This window comes from Thalassophryne amazonica, chromosome 20, assembly GCF_902500255.1.
Source record: "Thalassophryne amazonica chromosome 20, fThaAma1.1, whole genome shotgun sequence".
Taxonomy (NCBI): Eukaryota; Metazoa; Chordata; class Actinopteri; order Batrachoidiformes; family Batrachoididae; genus Thalassophryne; species Thalassophryne amazonica.
Genome location: NC_047122.1, coordinates 47,797,090 through 47,819,254, shown reverse-complemented (window position 1 = coordinate 47,819,254; position 22,165 = coordinate 47,797,090). Strand labels below are relative to the sequence as shown.

The 22,165-nt window shown below is 41.5% G+C and overlaps 1 protein-coding gene across 1 annotated transcript in view; it reads right to left on the bottom strand.

The window, feature by feature from the left end:
* Window positions 1-22,165, bottom strand: part of sdc3 (syndecan 3) — a 61,034-nt gene that overhangs the window by 1,373 nt on the left and 37,496 nt on the right. The window contains exons 2-4 of the mRNA XM_034161247.1: window positions 6,159-6,252; window positions 4,420-5,309; window positions 3,696-3,909 (exon numbers count right to left, since the gene is read on the bottom strand). Of these exons, the coding sequence (XP_034017138.1) occupies window positions 3,696-3,909; window positions 4,420-5,309; window positions 6,159-6,252 (1,198 nt within the window). The remainder of the gene's footprint in view (window positions 1-3,695; window positions 3,910-4,419; window positions 5,310-6,158; window positions 6,253-22,165) is intronic.

Below are 22,165 nucleotides of genomic sequence, written 5' to 3'. Positions count from 1 at the left end.
AATGAGTGAGGAAAAACTTTCTTTCGATAAACTGTCATCGATGCTAAAACAAAGAACAAACTGTTCTTCTGTTTTTCAAACAATTTGTTCCAACTGCTGTGTGGGAGGTGTTTTAGAGTTTTTTCCATTAAGGCGCTGATGCAGTATATGAAATATGCATGCTTATAGTTAACTGCAAAAGTATTTCCTTCAAGGAACTCTTCAAAACTGAAATATTTGGAATTATTACTTCCACCAAGGACATAATAAAATCATTGGTGTTTATTTGTCTGTCTGTTAGCAGGATTACGTCAAAACTACTGCATGGATTATGAATAAATTTTCACCACATATAGATATTAGTCCACAGAAGACTCTGTAAAAGTTTTGACGTGTTCCGGATCCAGATCAAGATTAGACTTTATACAGGCTTTTAAGGATTACATCAAAACTACTTCACGGATTCTCACCAAATTTGCACCACAGCTAGATATTAGGGCATGGAAGACTCCACTGAATTGTGGAGGTGATCTGGATCCGGATTCTGGATCAGGATTTCACTTTGGAGACTTTTAAGGATTACGTCAAAACGACTTCACAGATACGATGTAGATCAGGAAGATCACTATTTTGTTTCAGCTTGTGAATTAAACATCAGATTGTAACATCTTGATCAGTGAGACCATTCTGGATCAGTATGCAATTAATGCATTGTGTTGTGGAATCCGGACCCAGGTAAATTCTGAGTCACGATGTGAATCACATTGCTTTTGTTCTCGTCAACCCTTGGCGGACGTCAGACTTCTTAGATTGTTCTTGTTTGTTTGTGTATTTTACGGATAAAACAGGCTTTGCATTTGCTGAACATAAATAGTGATTTTTACAGTGATGGCATGAATAAATAATTTACAGCTTCTCACAAACAAAAACTTTCTCCTTTCAACAATTAATAATGGAACATCGTTGCAATTACTAACTGACATACAGTAATGCAGAAATATGTAGGTATGCAACCACAATTTGAGAAAAATGCAGTGTTTGATTTTTTTTAAACAGAAAACCAATTTTTAAATTCCAAACACAAAGTGTTCAACACATTTTCTTAAACATTTGATCTCCCCCCAACCTAATCGTTTATCGAAGTTACAAACCTAATTTTCAGTTTAAAAATTAAAAAGTAATGCAAATTTGGTTTGTATGTGCGTGTACTGCCTTGTACATAACAGAGACAGTTGCTGATGATCATTAAATAAGAAAATTATTATAAAAATCTGATTAAATACAACCATTTTTTCGTTAAAGCTGCAGTGTGCAGGATTTAGTGTCATCTAGTGGTGAGGTTGCAGTTAGCATTTTGCTGTCACATGCCACGATTTTGTTTTACTTCATGTTTTCACTTCTTTACTGACGGTGATTTTTATGCTCCTTTGCCTTCTCTTCTGATAAGCAATATGTTTGATCCTCCATTTCACAAAAACAATGTTTCTCACACTTGTCAGTCTACACTAACATTGAGTTGGCAGTGTACAGTGGATGTGCTGCAGGTCCCTTTTGGACTACTGTATTAACATAGTCTTCCAACATAGTTTCCTCCATGAAGAAGCCCATGCAGATATGAAAAGCTCATTCTAAGCTTATGAAAAAAAAAAGCCTTGATTCATTGTTACAGGTAAATTATACACTAATGAACAGATGGTTATGAATGTGATATTCAATTTCTGTTAATAAACACCCCAAAATCCTACACACAGCTGCTTGAAAAAAAAAAAAAAAACTGCATCTGATCATCACAACAAATGATGTAGCTTCATGAACAAGTTAATGACCAGGAGGGAGTTGACTCATTTCTCTATTCACTCACTGCATCAACGTTTCCTCATTTAACAAATGTTTTAAGGCACATTTAATGCACATGACTACTGTATATTCTGTGAATACGAAACACATGGCTGATCATGAATTCATCATGCATCCATCACGGCTCTCGGTTGAAAGGCAAAATTATGTTCAGAAGAACAAAATTTGCAAATGCAATCAATCAGCCAAAATAAATAAATAAATAATCAGGGACAAACTTTCAGTTTTACTGGCCCACACAAAATAATGCAATTTTAAGATGTCTATAGTCAAATTAATGTGGACATTCAAACACATAAAGGTGTCATAAAACACACTTGCTTCTATACAGTACTGTGCAATTTTCTCAAGGCAATGCCCCCAAATGTTTCTGTGAACATGGGATGAGGGTCTTTCCTCCTTCATTAGTAGGTCAACAGTAATTTCTTTTGGCTTCTACATGTTTTGCTCTGGATCACCACAGTGGATGCAGCACAGATCCGCATATTAGTCGTGGATGTTTTACACCGGATTAAAAAAAAGACCAAATTTGCAATTACCACATTAACTTTTAAAATTTAAGTTGCAAAAAAAAAAAAGAAAAAAAAAAAAGACAAAATAAATAAATCAATAAATCAGTCTATTTCAGAAAGTTGCACACTAAAGAATTTAACAAACCTTTTAGGCTTAATAAAAGTCTGATGGGTTTGTAGATTTAGAGTCCAAGGCATGAAGATAACCAGCAAGATATAATCAATGATTCATGAATTTATCAACAAGATGTTCTTTTAAATCTATTAAATAGCTTACCCAAAACATTTCCGTTTTTAAGCTCAAGAGCAATCAAACAAGACATTTACTTTGTTTAGTCTTTAATGTTTAGCGCAAGGGTGGTGGTGAAGTGGTTAGTGCGCTTGGTTTCATGTGGAAGGTTCCAGGTTCAAACCCCCTGCCACTGCCACATTACTCCATGTAATGTGGAGTTGTGTCAGGGCACCCAGTGTAAAACTTGTGCCAAATCAACATGCAGATCCACTTTGGATTTTCTGTGTCAACCCAGAGTGCAAACAAGGGAGCAGCCGAAGGGTCTCACTAGTCTTTAATGTTTAGCATGCTTTGTGAGAAATTATTTCATATACAGGAGCTTTTTTTATTTATTTATTTGGGGTTTTTTAACCTGTCCAAGACTTTTTACACGGTACTGTACAAGAACAGGACTAAACTGATTCTACAAACATTACTCTATGTGCATTCATCAACCAGACATAATATGGTTCTAACACACAGTCTAATCTACACTCCGTCGCCTCCCGTTCTTTACCGATACCCAGGAAATCAGAGAAAACCACCGCCATCAATCCACCAATCAGAAGAGCTGAAGGAAAGACAGAGAACCCATGAGATCACACAAGTTGGCTGCTCCCTCACTTTCTACAACAGCTCTTTGGGATGAGGAGAAGGGGGAGGCGCAGTTTTTTTTTTGTGTTTTTTTGGGGGGGTGGGGGGGGGGGGTGGGGACGCGTGGGGAGCTCTTGAAAAGAAATTGGATTTATCCAAAGAGGAAATGATGAGAAAAAGAGGGGAGAAAGGAGGGGAGAAAGGCGGGGTTGAAGAACCCCAAAAAGAGGACTGCTTGTTCTCGAGGTCAAATGGGGCTAAGTAGCAGATTCACACTGCGAGGAAACTAAACTACTTTAAACTAAAGTAATGGCGGTTTAATAGCAGGCAACAATGTCTCCTACTAAGGGGCAGTTACCAAGTGGTTTATTTAACAGTGGTGCAGAATGACAGACAGACACAGAGCTGGGAGACTTACAGTATCTGGCAATGCAAATACTGAATTTGACAAAACACGCAACGCAGCTGTGAGATGTCCGTACCAATCAAGACCTCTTTCCTCTCCAGGATGTTTTTCTGTGGCAGCTGAGCAGCAGAGCTTCCTGTGTCCACCGTGTTGCCAATCAAATCAGGCTCCACCCCCACATCCAGGCCACGGCCCCCGCCGAGGTCGTTACGATGATCGTCCTCATTGATCTCGAAATCGCCACTCGGTCCTGTAGCACCGATTTCGTTCGTGCCTTCCTCTGCTCCAACCTGGCGGAGAAAGAGGGAGAAAATGAGACTAATGACAGGAAATTTACATTTGATATAATCACATTTGTTCCACATAGTCGCTGCACTGGAGCCAAAGCGGTGCAGAGAAATTTCCGTGGCACATTTTTCTTAAAGAGGCTTTTAAACAATGAACTTCTGTTTGCTGTGATTGAAAAATTCCATATTCTCCAGAAGGTTCATATATTTGCACGCGCACACACACACACACACACACACACACACACACACACACACACACACACACACACACACACACACACACACACACACACACACACACACACACACACACACACACACACACACACACCTCACAGGGTGAGAAAAATGGCCCAAACCTAAAGGCATCATGCTTTAAGGCAAAGCTGCTTCTCACAAACAAAAGCACAGCAGCCAGAGAGCTGACTCTGGTCTGTAAATAATTAAAGCGTCAGCGCTATGGGCGCCGTCTGACACTGCTGACAGCATTTTAGCTAATATCAATCCCACCTGTGTCCTCGTGGGTTGCTGTGCCTGCGTCGTTCTCTCTATAGGCGATGCCCGAGTAGTGGTCATCATGGGAACTCTGGGCCGGAAGGAGACCCTCGTCTTAACAGTGGTGGTGGCGACGGCAGCGGTGGTGGGTGGAGCCGTCCTAGATCCAGCAATGACCTCTGTTGTGGTGGGTGTGTCTTCCTCTGTGGTGATTTCCACACTGATTTCCGGGTAAGATGACGTGACTTCGGTAGACAGGTAGACGTCCTCGTCTTCCTCTGTGGTGTTGAAGTCATCCAGTCCAACAGAGGGCACTGTGCTTTCCATGGTACTCATAGCTGGGTTGGTGGTCACCACTGGGACTGCTGCAGGCGACCCTGGGGGGGCGGTGGTTGAGGTGGCTGCGGCGGCTGCAGCGGCTCTGATTTGTTCCAACTCTCTCTCTCGTTCTCTCTGTCTTTCTCTCTCTTTCTCTCGCTCCCGTTCACGTTCTCTCTCTCTTTCTCGTTCCCTCTCACGTTCTCTTTCCATCTCTCGAACCCGTTCCCTTTCCCTCTCTCTCTCCCTTTCCCTCTCCAGCTGCTTCTCTCGCTCTCGTTCCCGGTCCAGGTCCCTCTGCCTCTCTCGTTCCCTCTCCATCTCCTTCTCTCGTTCCCTCTCCATCTCCCTCTCTCGTTCCCTCTCCAACTCCCTCTCCCGCTCCCTCTCGAGCTCCCAGAAGGCGCCGCTTTCCCCATCAGCCTCAGTGGGTAAAGGGGTGGTGGTGGGGTCGGGGTTGGGGCTGGGCTCAGCTGCAGGTGAGGCAGAAGGGGCGGGGCCGGTGGCCTGGGTAGTAGAGAGAAGGAGGGGCTCTTCTGTGGTGACTGACACGCCCGCTGACGTTGGCTTCACGCTGATCACAGGAACTGAGGAGGAGAGGAGAGGACGGTGATTCATTTAAATCTTATAACGGTATTACACCACCTTTCATTATGTTACAGCAGTGGAGCTCTCAGGGTTGAAAGAGAAGCAAATTGAATTTACAGACATGAAGACATAAAGGCTGACGGAGGAGCCGGAGAGTATATCGAACGACGCACTCCAACAATACAGCTCCTGTTCAACATATCAAATGCAACTAAACGCCGCGTTCTGAAGCAGCAACACCGAATGGGCATTGCTCACTTCAAAACGAGCCTTTCCTTTGAAATCACGTGCCTTCGTCTCACCGTTTGACATAAACCAATTTTCCAAGCTGCTCTTCCCACCGCATGCGGTGCCACCCTGGCCTGCTTTGAATTATAATTTATTTTTGAGCTCGCTTGCCGTTAGCGTGGTGCCTAAACCGAGGGCAGCCTCTCAACGAGTCACGCTTAACAAGGAGAGCTTCAACAACCAGATCAGAAAATCAGCAGGAATTACTCCAAAGTGATTTATGTTAAGCGGGTAATTCCTGCATACGGACACACATGCGCATGCACGCGGGTAAGTGCACGAGAGTGACAGTAATCTGATTAGAGCAAATAAGATCTTTGGGGAGGAGAGCTGCTGCTTGTTGGTGGCTGTACTTAAAGGTGTTTTTCCATAAATCTGCCTTCCAAACTGTCTGTCAAACCGATGTGGATTGTAAGCGACGCCGGTGCACGAGAGACTCGGGGGGCGGCGGGTGGGGAGGAGTCGGGTCTTCAGGGTCAACAACTCGAAAGCGAGCAGCTGTCTTTTTTTAAAGTGTCAGGGCTCGAGTGTGTGACCTCGCACCCAAACACATTACTCACAGCCAGATCCGGATCCCGAGTAGAGATCCTCGTCGTCGTAGAAGTCGTCTTTCGTAGAGCCTTCATCGTCTACAGAGGGCGACCAGGTCTGACCCTGCCAAGGAGAGAGAGAGAGAGAGAGAGAGAGAGAGAGAGAGAGAGAGAGAGAGAGAGAGAGAGAGAGATTAGTGCTGTTCAGCGCAAAAGACCGAGGCACTTGTCACTGCACTTGAAAGAGAAGCCACTTTGGCAGATTACATGCACCCCGAGAGCAGAGAGGCAACGATATGGTGGACAGAGCGACATCCATGCGGTGAGACCGGATTAATGTGTAGATCTAAGGCTAGAAATTTTTGGGCATTGCAACATCAAAGCCTTTAAGGTGGGAAGAGCTTCCATTTGCTCTCTGCTCTGTCAGTATAAATAATGTTAACCTTGTGAAATAGTACACTAAGAACCTTCAACTTCGTCAGCAACTGTCACAGTGTATGACGGTTGAATATCTGCACCTGCAGGTTTGGGGTTTTTTTTTTTTTTTGATCTTTCATGGATCATTTCCAGGCTGATTTCATGTAAGTCCATGAAGCAAAAGTGCAAACGAGGTGACCTCTGTCAGGTTATGGTGCGTGGCCTCTGTTTCTGCACACTTTGGAGTTCATCCTTCCTCAGCATTAATCTTTTTAGCTCATTTTCTAACATGGAAACATTTATCAAAAACAAACAGATACAGACTATGAGGTATACACACAGTCTGTATACTGTAAGTACTGGACTAACCCTCCATGATGTCACCCATAGGGGTTCTGAAGTGCACATTATAAGCACAAACGTGGGCAAGACTAGTGTGACCTGAAAAGGACAAATAAAGCCCAATCATGGCCTCCATCTTGTAATTACCAAGCTAAGGCTAACAGGCTAACTTCGGTTTAGGTGTTTGATTAACACATATTTTTGTGGAAATGGGTGCTGGTTTTCATAATGGGTGGCTTGGATACAGGCATGAAAAACTATGACTGGCATGTTGCCTCAGTAGCACATTAGTGGAGCTAATGTTGCATAAGCTGTCGAAGCCTGCTACTTAATGCTAACAGAAATACTGGAGCGCAGACTTCTTAGATGGTCCATTGGCACAATTAGCCACACAGTAAGCCATATTATCATCTCAGATATTTGGAATAAAATGCTCATAAAAAGGAGAAACATGGTCGAGTCCACAGCAACTAGTGGCCGCTACTAGCGGCTAGTGAGTAGCCACTTCGATACATTAGCTATCAAATTAAAGCAACCACATCTTTGATTACTTAGAATATTATAGCTTAAAATGGCTTAAACTGATTAGGTGTATAAACAGTCACCACACATACAGTTATTGGGAACAAAGAAACTAACTACAGAGACCAAAACTAGTTTTTTTTTTGTTTGTTTGTTTGTTTTGCACCAGACTGTAAAACATGTTTATTTCTGCTGTAAAGTTGGAGATTTTAACATGGGGTTCTATGACGACTGATCTATGAGGACACAACAGGACAGCTGAATACAGTTTTGTCCTGTTCTCTGGCATTCCATTTCTGTTCATTCATATCATGCTGATGACTCTTTTCTCAGCTTTTCACCATCAGAATATTAGTTTCTGTTATTTATTCCAATATGTAGTGATTTTAAATGCCACATAATTCATTCATCTTTTTTCCACTTTTGCTATGAAAAATGTATGTAAGATACAACATCAAGATTGCATAGAAGCAACTATTCTGTATTAATGACACCAATTTCTATTCCCAAATGTAAATAAGGATTTTACAAGAGGACACATGGCTTGCAATGCGATATGAAAGTGACTTTCCACTCTCTGCCTCAAACTCAGATCCCTGAGATGTTCAAGTCATATCAGTTGGAGACCACTAATCCCCATTTTTCAGATCAGTTCTCACTTCTACATATCACAACAGGTCAATTAATGTGGCATTAACAGAAACACTGAACCAGAGTATGTCCTAGTAGTACCCTATTGCCTATGAAATTTCCTTTGATCCAGACTTGTATCACTAAACTCAAGAGTACAGAATGTTGAAAATGACCCTACAGCAAAAGTCATTTAAAAGAAAACTAGACTCCTGACTGACTCACATCCGGTTGGTCTGGGACACTGTCATCAGTTTTACCAGCTAACGCTTATCATAGGCTAGTGCGTCATACAACGTGAGGAACCTTGGGGTGATTTTTAATCTCACATTGCCTTTTGACTTATACATCAGAGATATCACAAGGGCTGCTTTCTTCCACCTTCGTAACATAGTGAAGATTTGTCCCATCCTGTCTATGGCTGATGCAGAGACTCTGATACGTGCATTTGTCTTTTCTAGACTGGAGTACTGCAATGTTCTATTCTCTGGTTTGCGGCATCCATCATTAGGGTCTCCTATTAGTTCAAAGCAGAAAGTTCAACCATATTACATTTTGGCCTCCCTTCATTGGCTTCTTGTCTCTGTGAGGTCAGATTTAAAGGTTCTGTTATTAACCTATAGCATTATTCTGGCACCTCCTTACTTAGCTGACCTAGTTAAACCCTATGTACCGGCCCGGGCTCTGTGTTCTCAGGATGCAGGAGTACTTTGTGTTCCTAAAGGGAATAAAAAGTCTGCAGTCCACAGAGCCTTCTCTTACCGTGTGCCTGTTTTGTGCAATTATCTCCCTGCGAGATAAAACAGTCAGATTCCGTGAAGACATTTAAGTCCAGACTAAAGATGCATCTATTCTCCCTCTCGTACATATGGCTAGCATACTGACATAGTATGGAACTGTGCTTCCTATCCTTTTAATTCATCTTATTAGTAACGGAACAGGTCTCAGCCTCACCTCATCTAAATTCTGGGTCTGTTAGTGAAGCTCAGGGCTACCTGCCGGTGATCACCTTAGTATTCTCTGTGCTTACTGTTGGTGAAGTTATTTCCAGCTGACTAATTCTGCTCTTTTTCTCTCTGTTCGAGGCACCGATGAGACATCAAGGGCACTGAACTGACCACAAGATGCCCTGGCTGAAGCTCACACAGTGGCCCATAGACTACCTTGCTGAGGGTGACTTTCCTGAGCCAATGCAGTCTGCTTTTGGAATGCAGTCTTCCACGAAGACCGCTTTTACAAAGTGTAACTGACGAGGTGATGGATGGACACTGGCCCTGTACCCCAGGGCACTGGACTTATCTCATGACATCTTGCCTATGGTGCCAATAACTGCGTGCTCACCTCAATAATGCACTTTGTTTTTGATGCTATTTTGGTTTTTCTGTTTCTTGTTTCTTCAACTTGGTAAATCTTTGTAAAAACCTTGTAACTGTTAGAATGGCCTAAGCAGTGGGTCACCCCTCTGAGTCTGGTCTGCTTGAGGTGTCTTCCTCAACATCACCAGAGGGAGTTTTTCCTTACCACTGTCACCTGTGTGCTTGCTCAGAGGGTTGGAAAGTGTGTGAAGTGCCTTGAGGCAGCTTTGTTGTGATTTGCTGCTGTATAAATAAAATAAACTAGTCTGGCACGAACACTAGGTTCCCTATTTTGACAAAAAAATGTGAAAATAAGTAGCACAGAGGGCACATGCAAATCCCTTTAGTGCATGCCTAAAGTACACATATTGGTCTTTAAACATCAGGAAATACCAATACTGGTTTGGGTTTAGAGTGTGCATTAGGCATGGACGTGTTATAGGCTCAACTTTAAAACCACCATTCAGAGTAACGCCTGTCCTTTCTTTAAATTACAGCACGCAATGTGTACAGCACTGTGATACTGACAAGGGGGTGTAACTGAAAGGATTTCTGACAAGTTAAAGGATTAGCACCAATATGTTAGAGCACACAATGGCCACCAAATCTCCCTGAGATGAAGCTGTGAAGCAGCAAAGTGGCATTTTGCATTTTTCATGAGTGTGCGTCTGAGGGTCTTTTTTTTCCTTTCATGAACAACATTGCTTCACTTTGCAATATCAGATCACAGATGCTGATAGCAAATGTGTACTTCAGTGAGGGGCAACAAGTTTGAAACATGGCTTCATGTAAATATGGTCATATTATTTAAGATATGCGTTATAACTCATTCTGAGTGCCATTCCCAAACCTGGGTAAATGAGGAGGGTAGAAACAGATAAGCTTTCCCATACCAAACATGCAGATCACAATGGCTTTCTGGTAGCAGATAACAGCTCTGCACCTGACTACTTTATTTTAAGACCCACATGCCCGTATGAGTGCAAATGTTGTGGTGATATAGAAGATGCAGACTGAGCATAAAAATTACATCTGCAACAGGTGAAAACTAGTAATGACACTTGCACTGTGTGCTGCAGCGGCTGTGTGCCGCTGTGCAACAAGTGGGAGATACAGCCAACAAGTGCGAGACAGAGCATCGGGACACAGTGGCAGTTTTATTTATACAAGTTTTTTTTTTTTTCAGTTGAAGCCAGAGTGGAGCTAAAGACCAAAATGTTAACATAATTCCTTTAAAATCTGAGAAGCCAGATGCAGATCTAAATCTACTGTAGATGATCTTGGAAGAGGCCTAAGAAACTGTCATAGTTTACCAGTCAGAAGACATACAGTCCTGGTTAGAATTCCTGAAATCTAATGAGTGAATCTGTATAACTGGTGATGCAACAGTGCATACGTGTCATGGTGACTTCCCTCACTAGTCTCCTTCTTGCACAGTCAGAGAGATAAGACATGTTCACTGATTTGGAAATGTTCACGTATCCATCCATCCCTTAACTTATCTAAAGAAAACTGGTGGTAAAACTGATGTTTTATTGTAAATTCAACAAAGTGTGCCAACAATTCTGACAAGCATACTTTTTTTTTTTTTTTTTTTTTTTTAGATCTGTGAAAACATTTTGGTGATTTTATTAACCTTCAAGCGACTCAGCTATTGTAGCGACCAATATGACAGAGTGGGGTTATTTATGACTTTATATTGAAATACGTCTATATAAATAATGGTAAATGGACTGCATTTATTTAGCGCTTTTCCATCTGCATCAGAAGCTCATAGCGCTTTACAATTATGCCTCACATTCACACAAACACGATCACACACCGATGTCAAGGTGCTCACTACACACCAGTCCAAAGTCCAGTCTGGCTGGATTTTCAGCCGAGTATCCTACCACACTCCCTAATACAGTTGACGATCATCTTAAGCAGTAAGGTATGGAATTTGATATTTATTTTACCAAAAAGTTGTCAAAAAACACACACAGATTATCTTGTCTGTTACATCATGCAAAATGCATGTTACCTTTATTTCCTTGCATTTTATTTCTTTGTATCAAAAATAAAAACAATACATAATAAAAGTAAGGTTTCGTTGAGTACAATATGTATTACAATGTGGTAGGATAGTTATACCATCACAGTATTCCATAACATCTCCATCAATGGATCTATTTTCATCTTCACTCTGGCCATCAAGAATCAGCTGTAAATCTTAATATTCTAGGTCTGTTGGCCGTGCTTCCTGCTAAACAGTAAAATATAATGATTAGAGCTGGCAAATTACAATAACCATCTGAAGCTATAATGTCAAAAATCCCATAGATCTCCCCGGGGTCATAAGTGACCAAGCAAGTTTGGATTATAGTTGCCACACAGAGCAGTCAATTCCTTGCAAAATTCTATGAGCACATGCAGGGCAAATAGACTGACAAATTCATGGTAGGAAACCTTTTTCCCCATTTGAATTGGAGGACTGGTGCACAAACATGTATGCCTGGGAGGGTTAAATATTCTCATACAAAATTGGTTTGCATGCTTTTTGTTTGCTTATTTTAAATTCTGTCCTTAAAATTCAGGAGTACCAATCATTCTCACCAGGGTGTACCACAGGTGTGAAGGACCAAAATGTCAAAAACTGTCCCACAAAATCCTGTAAACACATTGTAGAAACTGGTTCTGGACTAGGATAAAGCTGATCTCAAAATGAAGTGACACCTTTTTGTCCTTTGAAATCTTAAATGAAATAATTATGTCTGCCAAGGAAGTAATAAAATCATTGGCATTTATTTATTTATCTGTCTGTTAGCAGGATTACATCAAAAGTACTTCATAGATTCTCAGCAAATTTTCACCAGAGATAGATATTAAGCCATAGAAGATGCCACTGAATTTTGGAGGTGATCCGGACTGGCGCATGTCAGAAATCTCAAGATTGCTCTTGCTTGTTTTTGTTGTTTTTTTTTTTTTTTTAGGGAGTCTTCTCAGCGTTCACCTCACACTCCACCAGGTGGACATAAAAATAATGTACACAGCCTCTGTAAAGATCCATATGCTTTATAATCAGATGTATATTTTGCATTTAGTTCCAGATTTGCAAAAATAAACAGTTGTTGTGATGCAAAAAACAAAACAAAACAAAAAACACAACCCTAAAAACCAAAGCAGTCACTTTTGCTGCAGGTGTTGGAAAACAGTCATTCCACTGCTGAAAACGAGATTAAATCAAACGTATCTCCTCAGCAGATCTTTTAAGCTCATCCTGAGGGCCTGCAGGGTCCCTGTGAGCTTGTGTGAAGCTAATTGTCCACACAGAGTCAAGCTTCTCCCCGGCTCCACGCGCAGGAAACCTGATACCTTTAAAAGCCAATAAAAGCATAATGGGATCTACAAACCCGACCACGTCAGTCCATCAGGTCTGAGCACGAGGGAGAGCTGAAAAGCCAAATGCACCTCCTGAAATGAAATCGATGTGAATCTGCTCAGAACCTCGACACACTGAGGAGGAAGCCGTGTGAATGTCTGGACATGACTAGAGAGCCCAAAAGTGCAGAAAAGACGGTGCAACCGTGTGGTGTAAATGTGTGTGTTTGTATTCCAAGGAACAGTTTTACAATGAAGGCAGCAGTTGCTATGGGCAACCTTCCCCTTTCACAGAAATTCCCGTCTCCTGGTGTGAATCTCCCAGATACACACACACACTCACACACACTTAGCTCCACATGAGGTTTGCAAAGTGTATAAATAAGCAAAGGTGTTACGTAACATCAAATAAACAACCTAAAAAACAACATCAAAACATCCTGCTCCTCCGTTGCCCCGTCTGCCTTCGTCTTCTCCCCAGATCTGCAAACTCTGTGCCCGTGTCTCCCACATCGCCCCTGCAGTTTCAACCAGCTTGCCCTCGTTTTCCTCTTATCGTCTCTTATCTTCGAAGCTCGCCCCCTAAATTCAGCATGACTCACACACGCTGTACCTCAGAAGCCCCTTTTCAAAGTCCCGTCTGTGCACATTCATAGAGAACAACCTCCAGGAAACACTTCACTAACTACCAGGGCCACTCGCCGCGTGCTGCACCGTCGCCTTATGTGTGTGATACTGATTCGTGCAGGCTTATACTTTATGATTCAGTGATGCTGTAATATGTGGGTCTGTGTGACCCTGAAATTTGATCAATTCTGTCTGAAACTGAACCACCTCATCCTTAAATAACATCCAACGCTTCCACCATGTTGAATCCATATGTGTCATGGTTCGGCCCCGTCCCGGCTCCTGTTTTGACTTTGTCCCCTTTGATCCACTGTCTGCCCCAAATGGTTGTTTTTCTTTAGCCGTGTCTTTAGTGTCATTACAGTTATGTTCCTGCCTTTTATTTATTTTCTTGTTGTTCCGCCTTTTTTCCCTCTGTAGTCACTGATTGTATTATTTGTTTGTTATGCTTTAGTCTTGTCTTAGGTTGTTCTGGTCATCCCTTATCTGTGTATTATACTTTTGTCTCTGGTTTTGTTTTCAGTTTATCATTTATTTTCTGTTCAGTCATTTTTGGCATTACCTGTTATTCAGTTGTCCCAGGGATTATTTTCTGTTCTTCTGTTTAGTCAATAGGTTGTTTTGCCATTTTGTTATTTTTAGTTTTTATCCTTTAGCCATGGTCAGTTCCGTCCTAGTTTAGTCTTAAGTCTTTTATTTCTGGCTGGTCTGTTCACCTTAACATTTATTAGGTCTTTGGTCATTTCTGTCCATTGGCATTTTATGTTGTTCACAGTTGGTTTTTCTCTCACTGTTTTCTTTCGTCTGTTTCTCACGGCACTAATCTCTGTATTTTGTCTTTTCTGTTTTTCTTTCATTATCAGGATTATTTTCTCTGTGGTATTTTGCTGTTCTTCTTGCACTCTGCCACGCCCACTTGAACTTTCCTTTCTTCTGTTTGCCACGCCCCCTTCCTGATCCTTCCCACGCACCTGTTATCACTTTCCTCATTTCCACCCTTATTATTTAAGCTCCGTTTTCACTTGTGCCTCGCCAGTTCGTTGATTTTCATAGTCCTTGTACCAGCCTTTTTCATAGTTCTGCCTAGTGTTCTGACCATGTTCCATTTTTGTGACCTTGCTTTTGATACTGCCCACGAACTTTGTCCACCTGTGTATAGAACTGCGCTTGTTTTTTGATGACGCCTCTGCCTGACGACTACTTGTATCTCCACTCCATTGATTGTCAAACTATGTACTGAATCCCAGCCCGTTTTACTGATAAAGCCTAACAGACCACCGTCTGTGAGTTTTTGCATTTGGGTGCCACAACCTTCTGTGCCATGTCACCATGAGCTCATGTCAATATGGAGTAAAAGCTGTTTACGTTAAATAATTAGGATCTTGAGATCAAAGGTCATGTGACCAAGACATCATATTAGTGTTTCATAGCAACCATAGGTGTACTATACCTTTAACCAATTCCTTGACATAATCATTGTAAAAAATAAAATGTTATTTTTATGTATGTCAACCGGTTCAACAAAATTTGGTTGTTTAAATAGGAAAGCAAATTGTAACAAATTGTTACAATTAACTGCATATCAAGTTTTTTTATGCAATAATAATAATTTCCTTTATTTGTCATTGTAAATACATAGAACAAAATTTGCCATCTGCATTTAACCCATCCTAATTACAGTTAGACACAATATCGGGGTGGTGGCCAAGTGGTCAATGCACTTGGTTTCAGTGCAGAAGGTTCTTGGTTCTAACCCCACACCTGCCACATCTCTCCATGTAATTGGAGTTGCATCAGGAAGGGCACCCAGCATAAAACTTGTGCCAAATCAACATACAGGTCCATTTTGGATTGTGGCGACCCCGAGTGGAAACAAGGGACTTATACTTATTCTAACTTGAAAGTGTTTCTCAAATGATTTAAAACCACCATCTTTTCAATCAATCAATCAATCAATCAACATTTATTTATAAAGCGCTTTACAGCACCGACTGGTGTCCAAAGTGCTTAACATTAAAAACACAAATTTACAAAATAAAACACATATAAAATAAAATTTTAAAACAACACATAAAAAAGAACATAAAAATAACAGAACATGTCACCTCCCCACTAAGTGTTAAAAGCCAGTTTAAATAAATAAGTCTTTAACTTAGATTTAAAAAGTGCTAGGTCAGGAATAGTACGTAACTCAAGAGGTAGCTCATTCCACAGTCTGGGGCCAGCTACCGCAAAAGCACGATCACCCCAGCGTTTATAGCGTTTTCGGTAGTACTACAGTTTTGTAATATAGTGTTGAAGTGGGAAGCAGGTTTATTATTTTCAGATATTTAAAGAGTTAGGCGCTTTTATTAATAACCACTTAATAAAATCTCACAAAAATATTTTTGAGCCAAAAATAAATGAATATGTGGAAAAAAAAAAAAAAATTGATCTTGGTCCTTTGACCTTGACATTGAACAGATTTTTCTCAAACTCTAATCACGTTTTCCTTGACTGACTCTCAATTATCAAGGTTGGACCAAAGTGGATTGAAACATTGTGAGCTATTTTGTTGTTTGTGAGTGTCTGTTAGTCTAATTCCAGTGTCAGTGGTTGTATTTAAAGTGGATATGACACCTAAAAAATTAGGTAAAACTGATATAAATATCAAAATATACATACAGTATAGTAAGTTGAAAGTGGTTTTAATCATTATCACTGAGAAATAAAGTTTGTACAGCTTCTCAAAAGTGTGTTTCTTGGAAAGCGCGTTCCATCAGCAGTCACGTGATGCCGTGACGTCACAATGTGTAGAGTCCCGTCTTTGTCTGTTCGATTGACAACAGGAACAGATGGACCTCAGCATGGACAGTGAGGAGATTGAGAACTTTTCTAACTCCTCTTCAAGTGTGGATTATTTCTGACTCGGATCCTGAGGATGTCGCAGCAGTGATTAGACCCTACAGATTGTAGCCATATCTTTCGGTCGAACATTCAAACCAGGAGCATTCTGGAAAATAATGCTGACGGAGCTTATGGCGGAGCTGAAGCAGAGGCAAGAGACGTGCCAATTCCGATGGATTTTCAAAGGCTGCAGAATACGGAATGGTAAGGGAGGCTTTGCTTTTTGTTGCTGCTGTTTATAACACTATAATTATAGCATTTTCGATTCTAGCATCTGTTTACTGCCTTTGTTATTGTTCCGGAGCCGCGATAGTGTAGCTATTACTTGTGGACCACCGTCATTACGTTCAGGTTTTTGACGTTTTCGAGTGCCTGGCATTGCATTCATCCGTGTTTAGTTACGTTATTTTCATGAAAGAATAGGAAATAAACGGCGAAAGTTTCGAAAAAGATCGCCAAAAACAATAGTGAACATGCCACCGCCGTGTTTACTCCGTATTGCACTGATATTTTTACAAGTTCCTTGACCATTTCAAGATTATTGTGAACATATTATTTGGGGTTGACATTTTAGGTGTTCCTGTGAGCGGTGCGAGAACATGGAGACGGAAGTGTCTGCTGTCTGGAGCAAACGCGTCTGCAAGCGGAGCGAGCGGCAGCCGGACATTTCGTGCATCGCACAACACCGTGGGTTTCGATCAATCTGCCTGGACTTGAAAAGGCTAAAACCTTTTGCCCTTGTGTTTGTGCAATATGCTGCGACACACTGGTCAAGCATATTGACAAACAAGTCCCTGAGAGCTGTGTTTAATCAAAGTTTCTGCCACTAAAAAAAGTGTAAACGACGGCCGCCAGGCGCGCAATCCGATACAGTCTACACGCAATGACGTATTTCAGGCTTGGTGCTCAGTGGGAAGCTGGTCACAGGGCGTGCACATTTTTCAGTGGCGGGACGTTCAATGTCGTATATAACGGGAGAACCACATCCATCTTCCCAAAATGCTTAGGTTGACCGAATTACATAACCTTTGTTACATGTAATAATACTATGTTGTCTTTAAGTGTCATGTCCACTTTAAATGCATATCATCTGTAATAATTAATTTCACTCTTGGAATCAAGGAGACTTAAGGAGATAAAAAAAAGCTCAACCAATGTACAGACCAGAAAATAAAAATTATAATGTACTAAACTTCACCTGCACCGATGGACAGTACGCCACATCTCAAGACCTGCTGTTTTTAAGGTCTTAAATTCTGTTTTGAATTCTTTGCAAGACGCAGTATTGCATAAGTTCTTCTGAAATGCAGGTTTGGCTTAAATGACTCAGAGACCACAAATTTTTATTCGATCCAGTTGAACATTTTTCCAGAAGCTGCCCAGAAATTCCTGTTTTAATGGTTGAGCATGAAATGTGAAAAAGATGTATATAGCTTCTCTAAAGAGCCATTTTTTTTATAACCAGTCATATATTTTGTATCTAGATCCAGAATGTACAAATAAACAGCTATTGTTGCAATGCAAAAAAAAACAAACAAACAAACAACAAACCATCCCTACAAACTTCACTTTTGCCGCAGATGTGCCATTTGGAGCCCATAATGAGAGGCATGGATGATTCCCAAGCATAAAGTTGTTCTGCATAATACTTTCCAGCAGGAGCAGAAGATGTTGTGCCACTTTAGATTCTCAAGTCATCTCAGAAGGATGCATGAGAAATACCTTCAAAGCATCTTAGGAATCCCCCAGAATGCGCTTGCATATGTACAGTAGGAGTTAATAAAACCGGTTTGTGTGGCATTTATACTCCATCTGCATCAACAAACACACCATCTATGAAAAACAGCAAAACACTGTGCGAGTTTTTCGGAAGCTTCATGTTCGAACTGCTGTACAGCACCACCTCTGGTAGTAATAATGGACTGAACTGAAAGCACATCAGACGCCTCCCTACATAATGACGGCTTGTTTGCATCTGTGTGACAAGTGGTAACATTTTGCAAGACGTCATTTTGAGAGAATGCGTACATCACGCCAGCATGATTGTGGGCTCCTGCAGTTTCATGGCAATGTGCAATCAACATCGAGGCCCCGACATGTTAAGTTTCTGATATTCACAGTATGGCGGGCAGGAGTGCGTCACTATAATGTAATTACAGCGTGTGTGTGTGTGTGTGTCTCAGTGGGTTTAATCACAGGTTTTGTTTGTGCACCGTGTATATACATGTGCACACACACACACAATCCCGTCTGTGTGCATTATATGTGATTTTGGGGGTAATCCAGCAGATCCAGCTTTGCGTTTTTGCCTCGGCTATAAACAGCCGTACTTTCTGCCTGCGCCACATAGCTAACTAACCACAACGAGAAGCCGCGCTCCCCTCCACCACACGCATAACCTGGGGCCAAAATCATCTGCGGTGCTGCCCTTAATTTCCCTCCGCTGCATTCTGTTCCCGTGCGTTATAAAAAGAAACCGTAAGATGACAACCCCGTTCCCTTGGATCTGTCGAGCACATGCAATCCTGGTTTTGGGCACTGCCACTTCTAAGACGTGCGCTGGCACTTGAACTCATTTAAAAATAAAAAAATAAAAATCTGGGAGCAAGGAAGATGTAATTATGTAGACTTGTGCAGAAAGAAAACAGAAGGAGAAAAGAAAATTGAGGATAACTGAAAGAAACAGGAGGGGGTGGCTGTTGAGCAAAGCCGTGTTGGGACAAAGGAAACCAGGTGCGTCCTCTGATGTGTGTGTGCAGTGAGTCAGGAGGAAGTCTGCTCTAAAAGGTGACATCACGAAACATATCAGCCTATGTATTCTGCCTGCAAAGCCTACGCATACACACAAACACACACAGACGGCTGCACAAATATTAACATGAAGCTGATTCCCCCCACCAACTATGAATTCCTGGTGAGGCAGCTCTGCAGCACGACGTATATCTGTGTATGTTGGAACAATGGGTGTGTGCTGCTCAGCTGAAGAGGCGGATCGAACACAATAAACGGGGTTTTACACCCACACAGCTGGTAGAGGACTCATCGGCAGATGCGCCACCAGAAGTTCGCTTTATTTTTTTGTTAACGTGTGGTTTTTCCGGCTGGTCTGACTCAGATCAGAGGACATCCCCTTCAGCTATCGACAGACACACAGATTCATTGTGACGGACTTCAAATGCATTCCTCAGTGACCCGACAAGCTGCATCTCCTGCTACACAAAGTTCCGGACCCAGTGTGCACAGTGTTGCCCTGCTGTGTAGACATGTTTAATTATCTGTTTGTGTGTGTTTTTATAGCAGTAAAGTTCTATAAGCTCTCAAACTGTAAGGAATGATTCCAATCCTCTCTGTGCTTTCTGGCATCATCTGTGATTCCCACTTCTCTATCCGTCCCCGAAGGCTCAACAACTCCTGCATCCACAGCGCTGAAGCACAAGCTGGGACACAATATTAAGAACACAGCGGTCATGATCACTGTATTATTTTTGTGTTCACTTTGGAGAAGAAATCCAATGGAGTTTTAATTGTCTATTTATTTATTTTTTGCCTCTGGCTGCTCTTGTTTGTCCGCCGCAGCAGTTCTTTTTTTAAACATCTTTATTGGATTTTCTGATTTAGAGAAAGAATTTAAGAAATCAAAACAAAATATAACACAATGCTAAAATACCGTTGGCTTGTATGAAACAGAATGTGACCTTTTGACCTCTTAAAATAGGTCAAGGTTAGCCATCTTTGAACTTCTCCAAGGTCTGTGTCCCAAGAATGTTCCCTGTGAATTTGAAGACATTGGTAGTAAGAGGACTGCTAATTTTTCCCACTTAACACACACTTTGTCAATATAACAGTCCAACCAAAATGAAACGTGGTGGTTATAGGGTTTTAATTTTCAGTAAAGGCATAAGATCATGAGCCAGGTCACACCGCCGCACAGTGAACTCATTGTGCTCCAGTTTTGCTCATCAAATGGGACAAGTCATTATTTTTTTATGTAGTAGATGAAGAGACCCCACACATTTTGAAATACCTCAATTTATTTTCATTTATATAGCGCCAAACCACAACAAAGTTGCCTCAAGGCGCTTCACACAAGTAAGGTCTAACCTTACCAACCCCCAGAGCAAGCGCACAGGCGACAGTGGTAAGAAAAAACTCTCTCTGATGATGTGAGGAAGAAATCTCAAGCAGACCAGGCTCAAAGGGATGACCCTCTGCTCCTGTTTGTTGTTGAGATTATAAGACATTTTCTCCAGAGGTAAACCAGAAGATAATTCCCTAAACCACAAGGTGATAGGAGGATTGCCCACACTTTTCCATATTACAGCTATTGTCCTCTTTGTTTATAAGAAATACTTTTACAAAAATTTTTTAATTGCCCTTTATTTTGTACCATCTGGTTAAAGGCGTAGAACAGTGGTGTCCAAACTATTCCAGAAAGAGCCCGAGAGGGTGCAGGTTTTCTTTGCAGCCACTGACTCCAGCAGGTGATTTCACTGATTAACATCCCTTTGAACAGGTGGGATGAGTTCATCAGTGAAATAATCAGTGAAATCACCTGCTGGAGTCAGTGGCTGCAAAGAAAACCTGCACCCTCTCGGGCCCTTTCTGGAATAGTTTGGACACCACTGGCCTAGAAGAAAGAGTTTCGGTTCTAGAACTAATCTAATCGAGAGAATCTCCTGCAACTTCACATTATGTGGAGAATTGGCAGGGGTGGCCTTGAACCAGGAACCTTCCACACTGAAAACAAGCACAGTGAATCACATGGCCACCAAAGGAATAATGTTTTATCACTAAGTGGTCTCCAGCGTCACCTTTTACACGGAAGTGTGCTGAGGCAGCAGGCTGAAGGCAGCTGACATGAACAAACTCAACAAGCTCATCAAGAGGACTGGCTCTGTCCTGCGGGTGGAACTGGAGTCTGTGATGGAGTTGTTGGAGAGGAGGATGTTGAGAAAACTGCTCACCATCCAGGAAAAGACCTCCCACCCCCTGCACGCCACAGTGATGTCCTGTCAGAGCACCTTCAGCCAACAACTGAGGCCACCGAGGTGCACCACAGAACGCCACAGGAGGTCCTTCCTACCTGTGGCAATCAGACTATATAACTCCTCCCACTCCTGCAGGATGAATACATAATGAACAGTTTTTCAGTGCTATGTGCAATACTGTCAACATCTTGTGCAAGTGTCTTCAGTCATTTGCATAAACATGTTGTACTCATCGTTCTCACTGTTAAAAAAAAAAGCAAGGTTTACTACAGGGTGGGCCCATAAAATGTTACCACTTTTTCAATTCGTACAGTCAGAGAGTGTACTACAACAACCCACAGACCATTGAGGCCCCGAAGACCAACATCTGTCAGGAAATTGGGAGAATCCCTCTTGAGATGTGTGGCAATGTCATCATAAACTTCAGTGTGCATGTTGCAGCTGTAATCCAAAGAAGAGGAGCGTGGATTGAACATGTCATCAATTACTGAACTGTGCGGAAAACAAGAGACAAAGTGGGAAACCTTTGGTATCAAATGTTAATTTGATGCTTCTGTTACAAGTCTGTAAATAAAATTTTCGAATAAGTTCTCATTTCAAGAACTTGTGTACGATCAAAAAGTGGTAACATTTTATTGGCCCACCCTATATTTACTGTTTCAGAACTCTGGCAAAACAAGATAAATTGTCTAACACTTCTAAATCTAAAGGTTTTTTTGCTTGGTACACTGCAATTTATTTGGTTTTTACCCGTTACCAGTTTTGCATAAACATGTTTTCATTGTAGAACAAAGAAAAAGCAATGTTTGCTGTTTACTGTTTTGTCACTCTGGCAAAATAATTTCATTCAGTATTAATAAAGTTGTTCTTATTCTTATAATCCCATAAATTTTGGCAGAACAAAGGGATT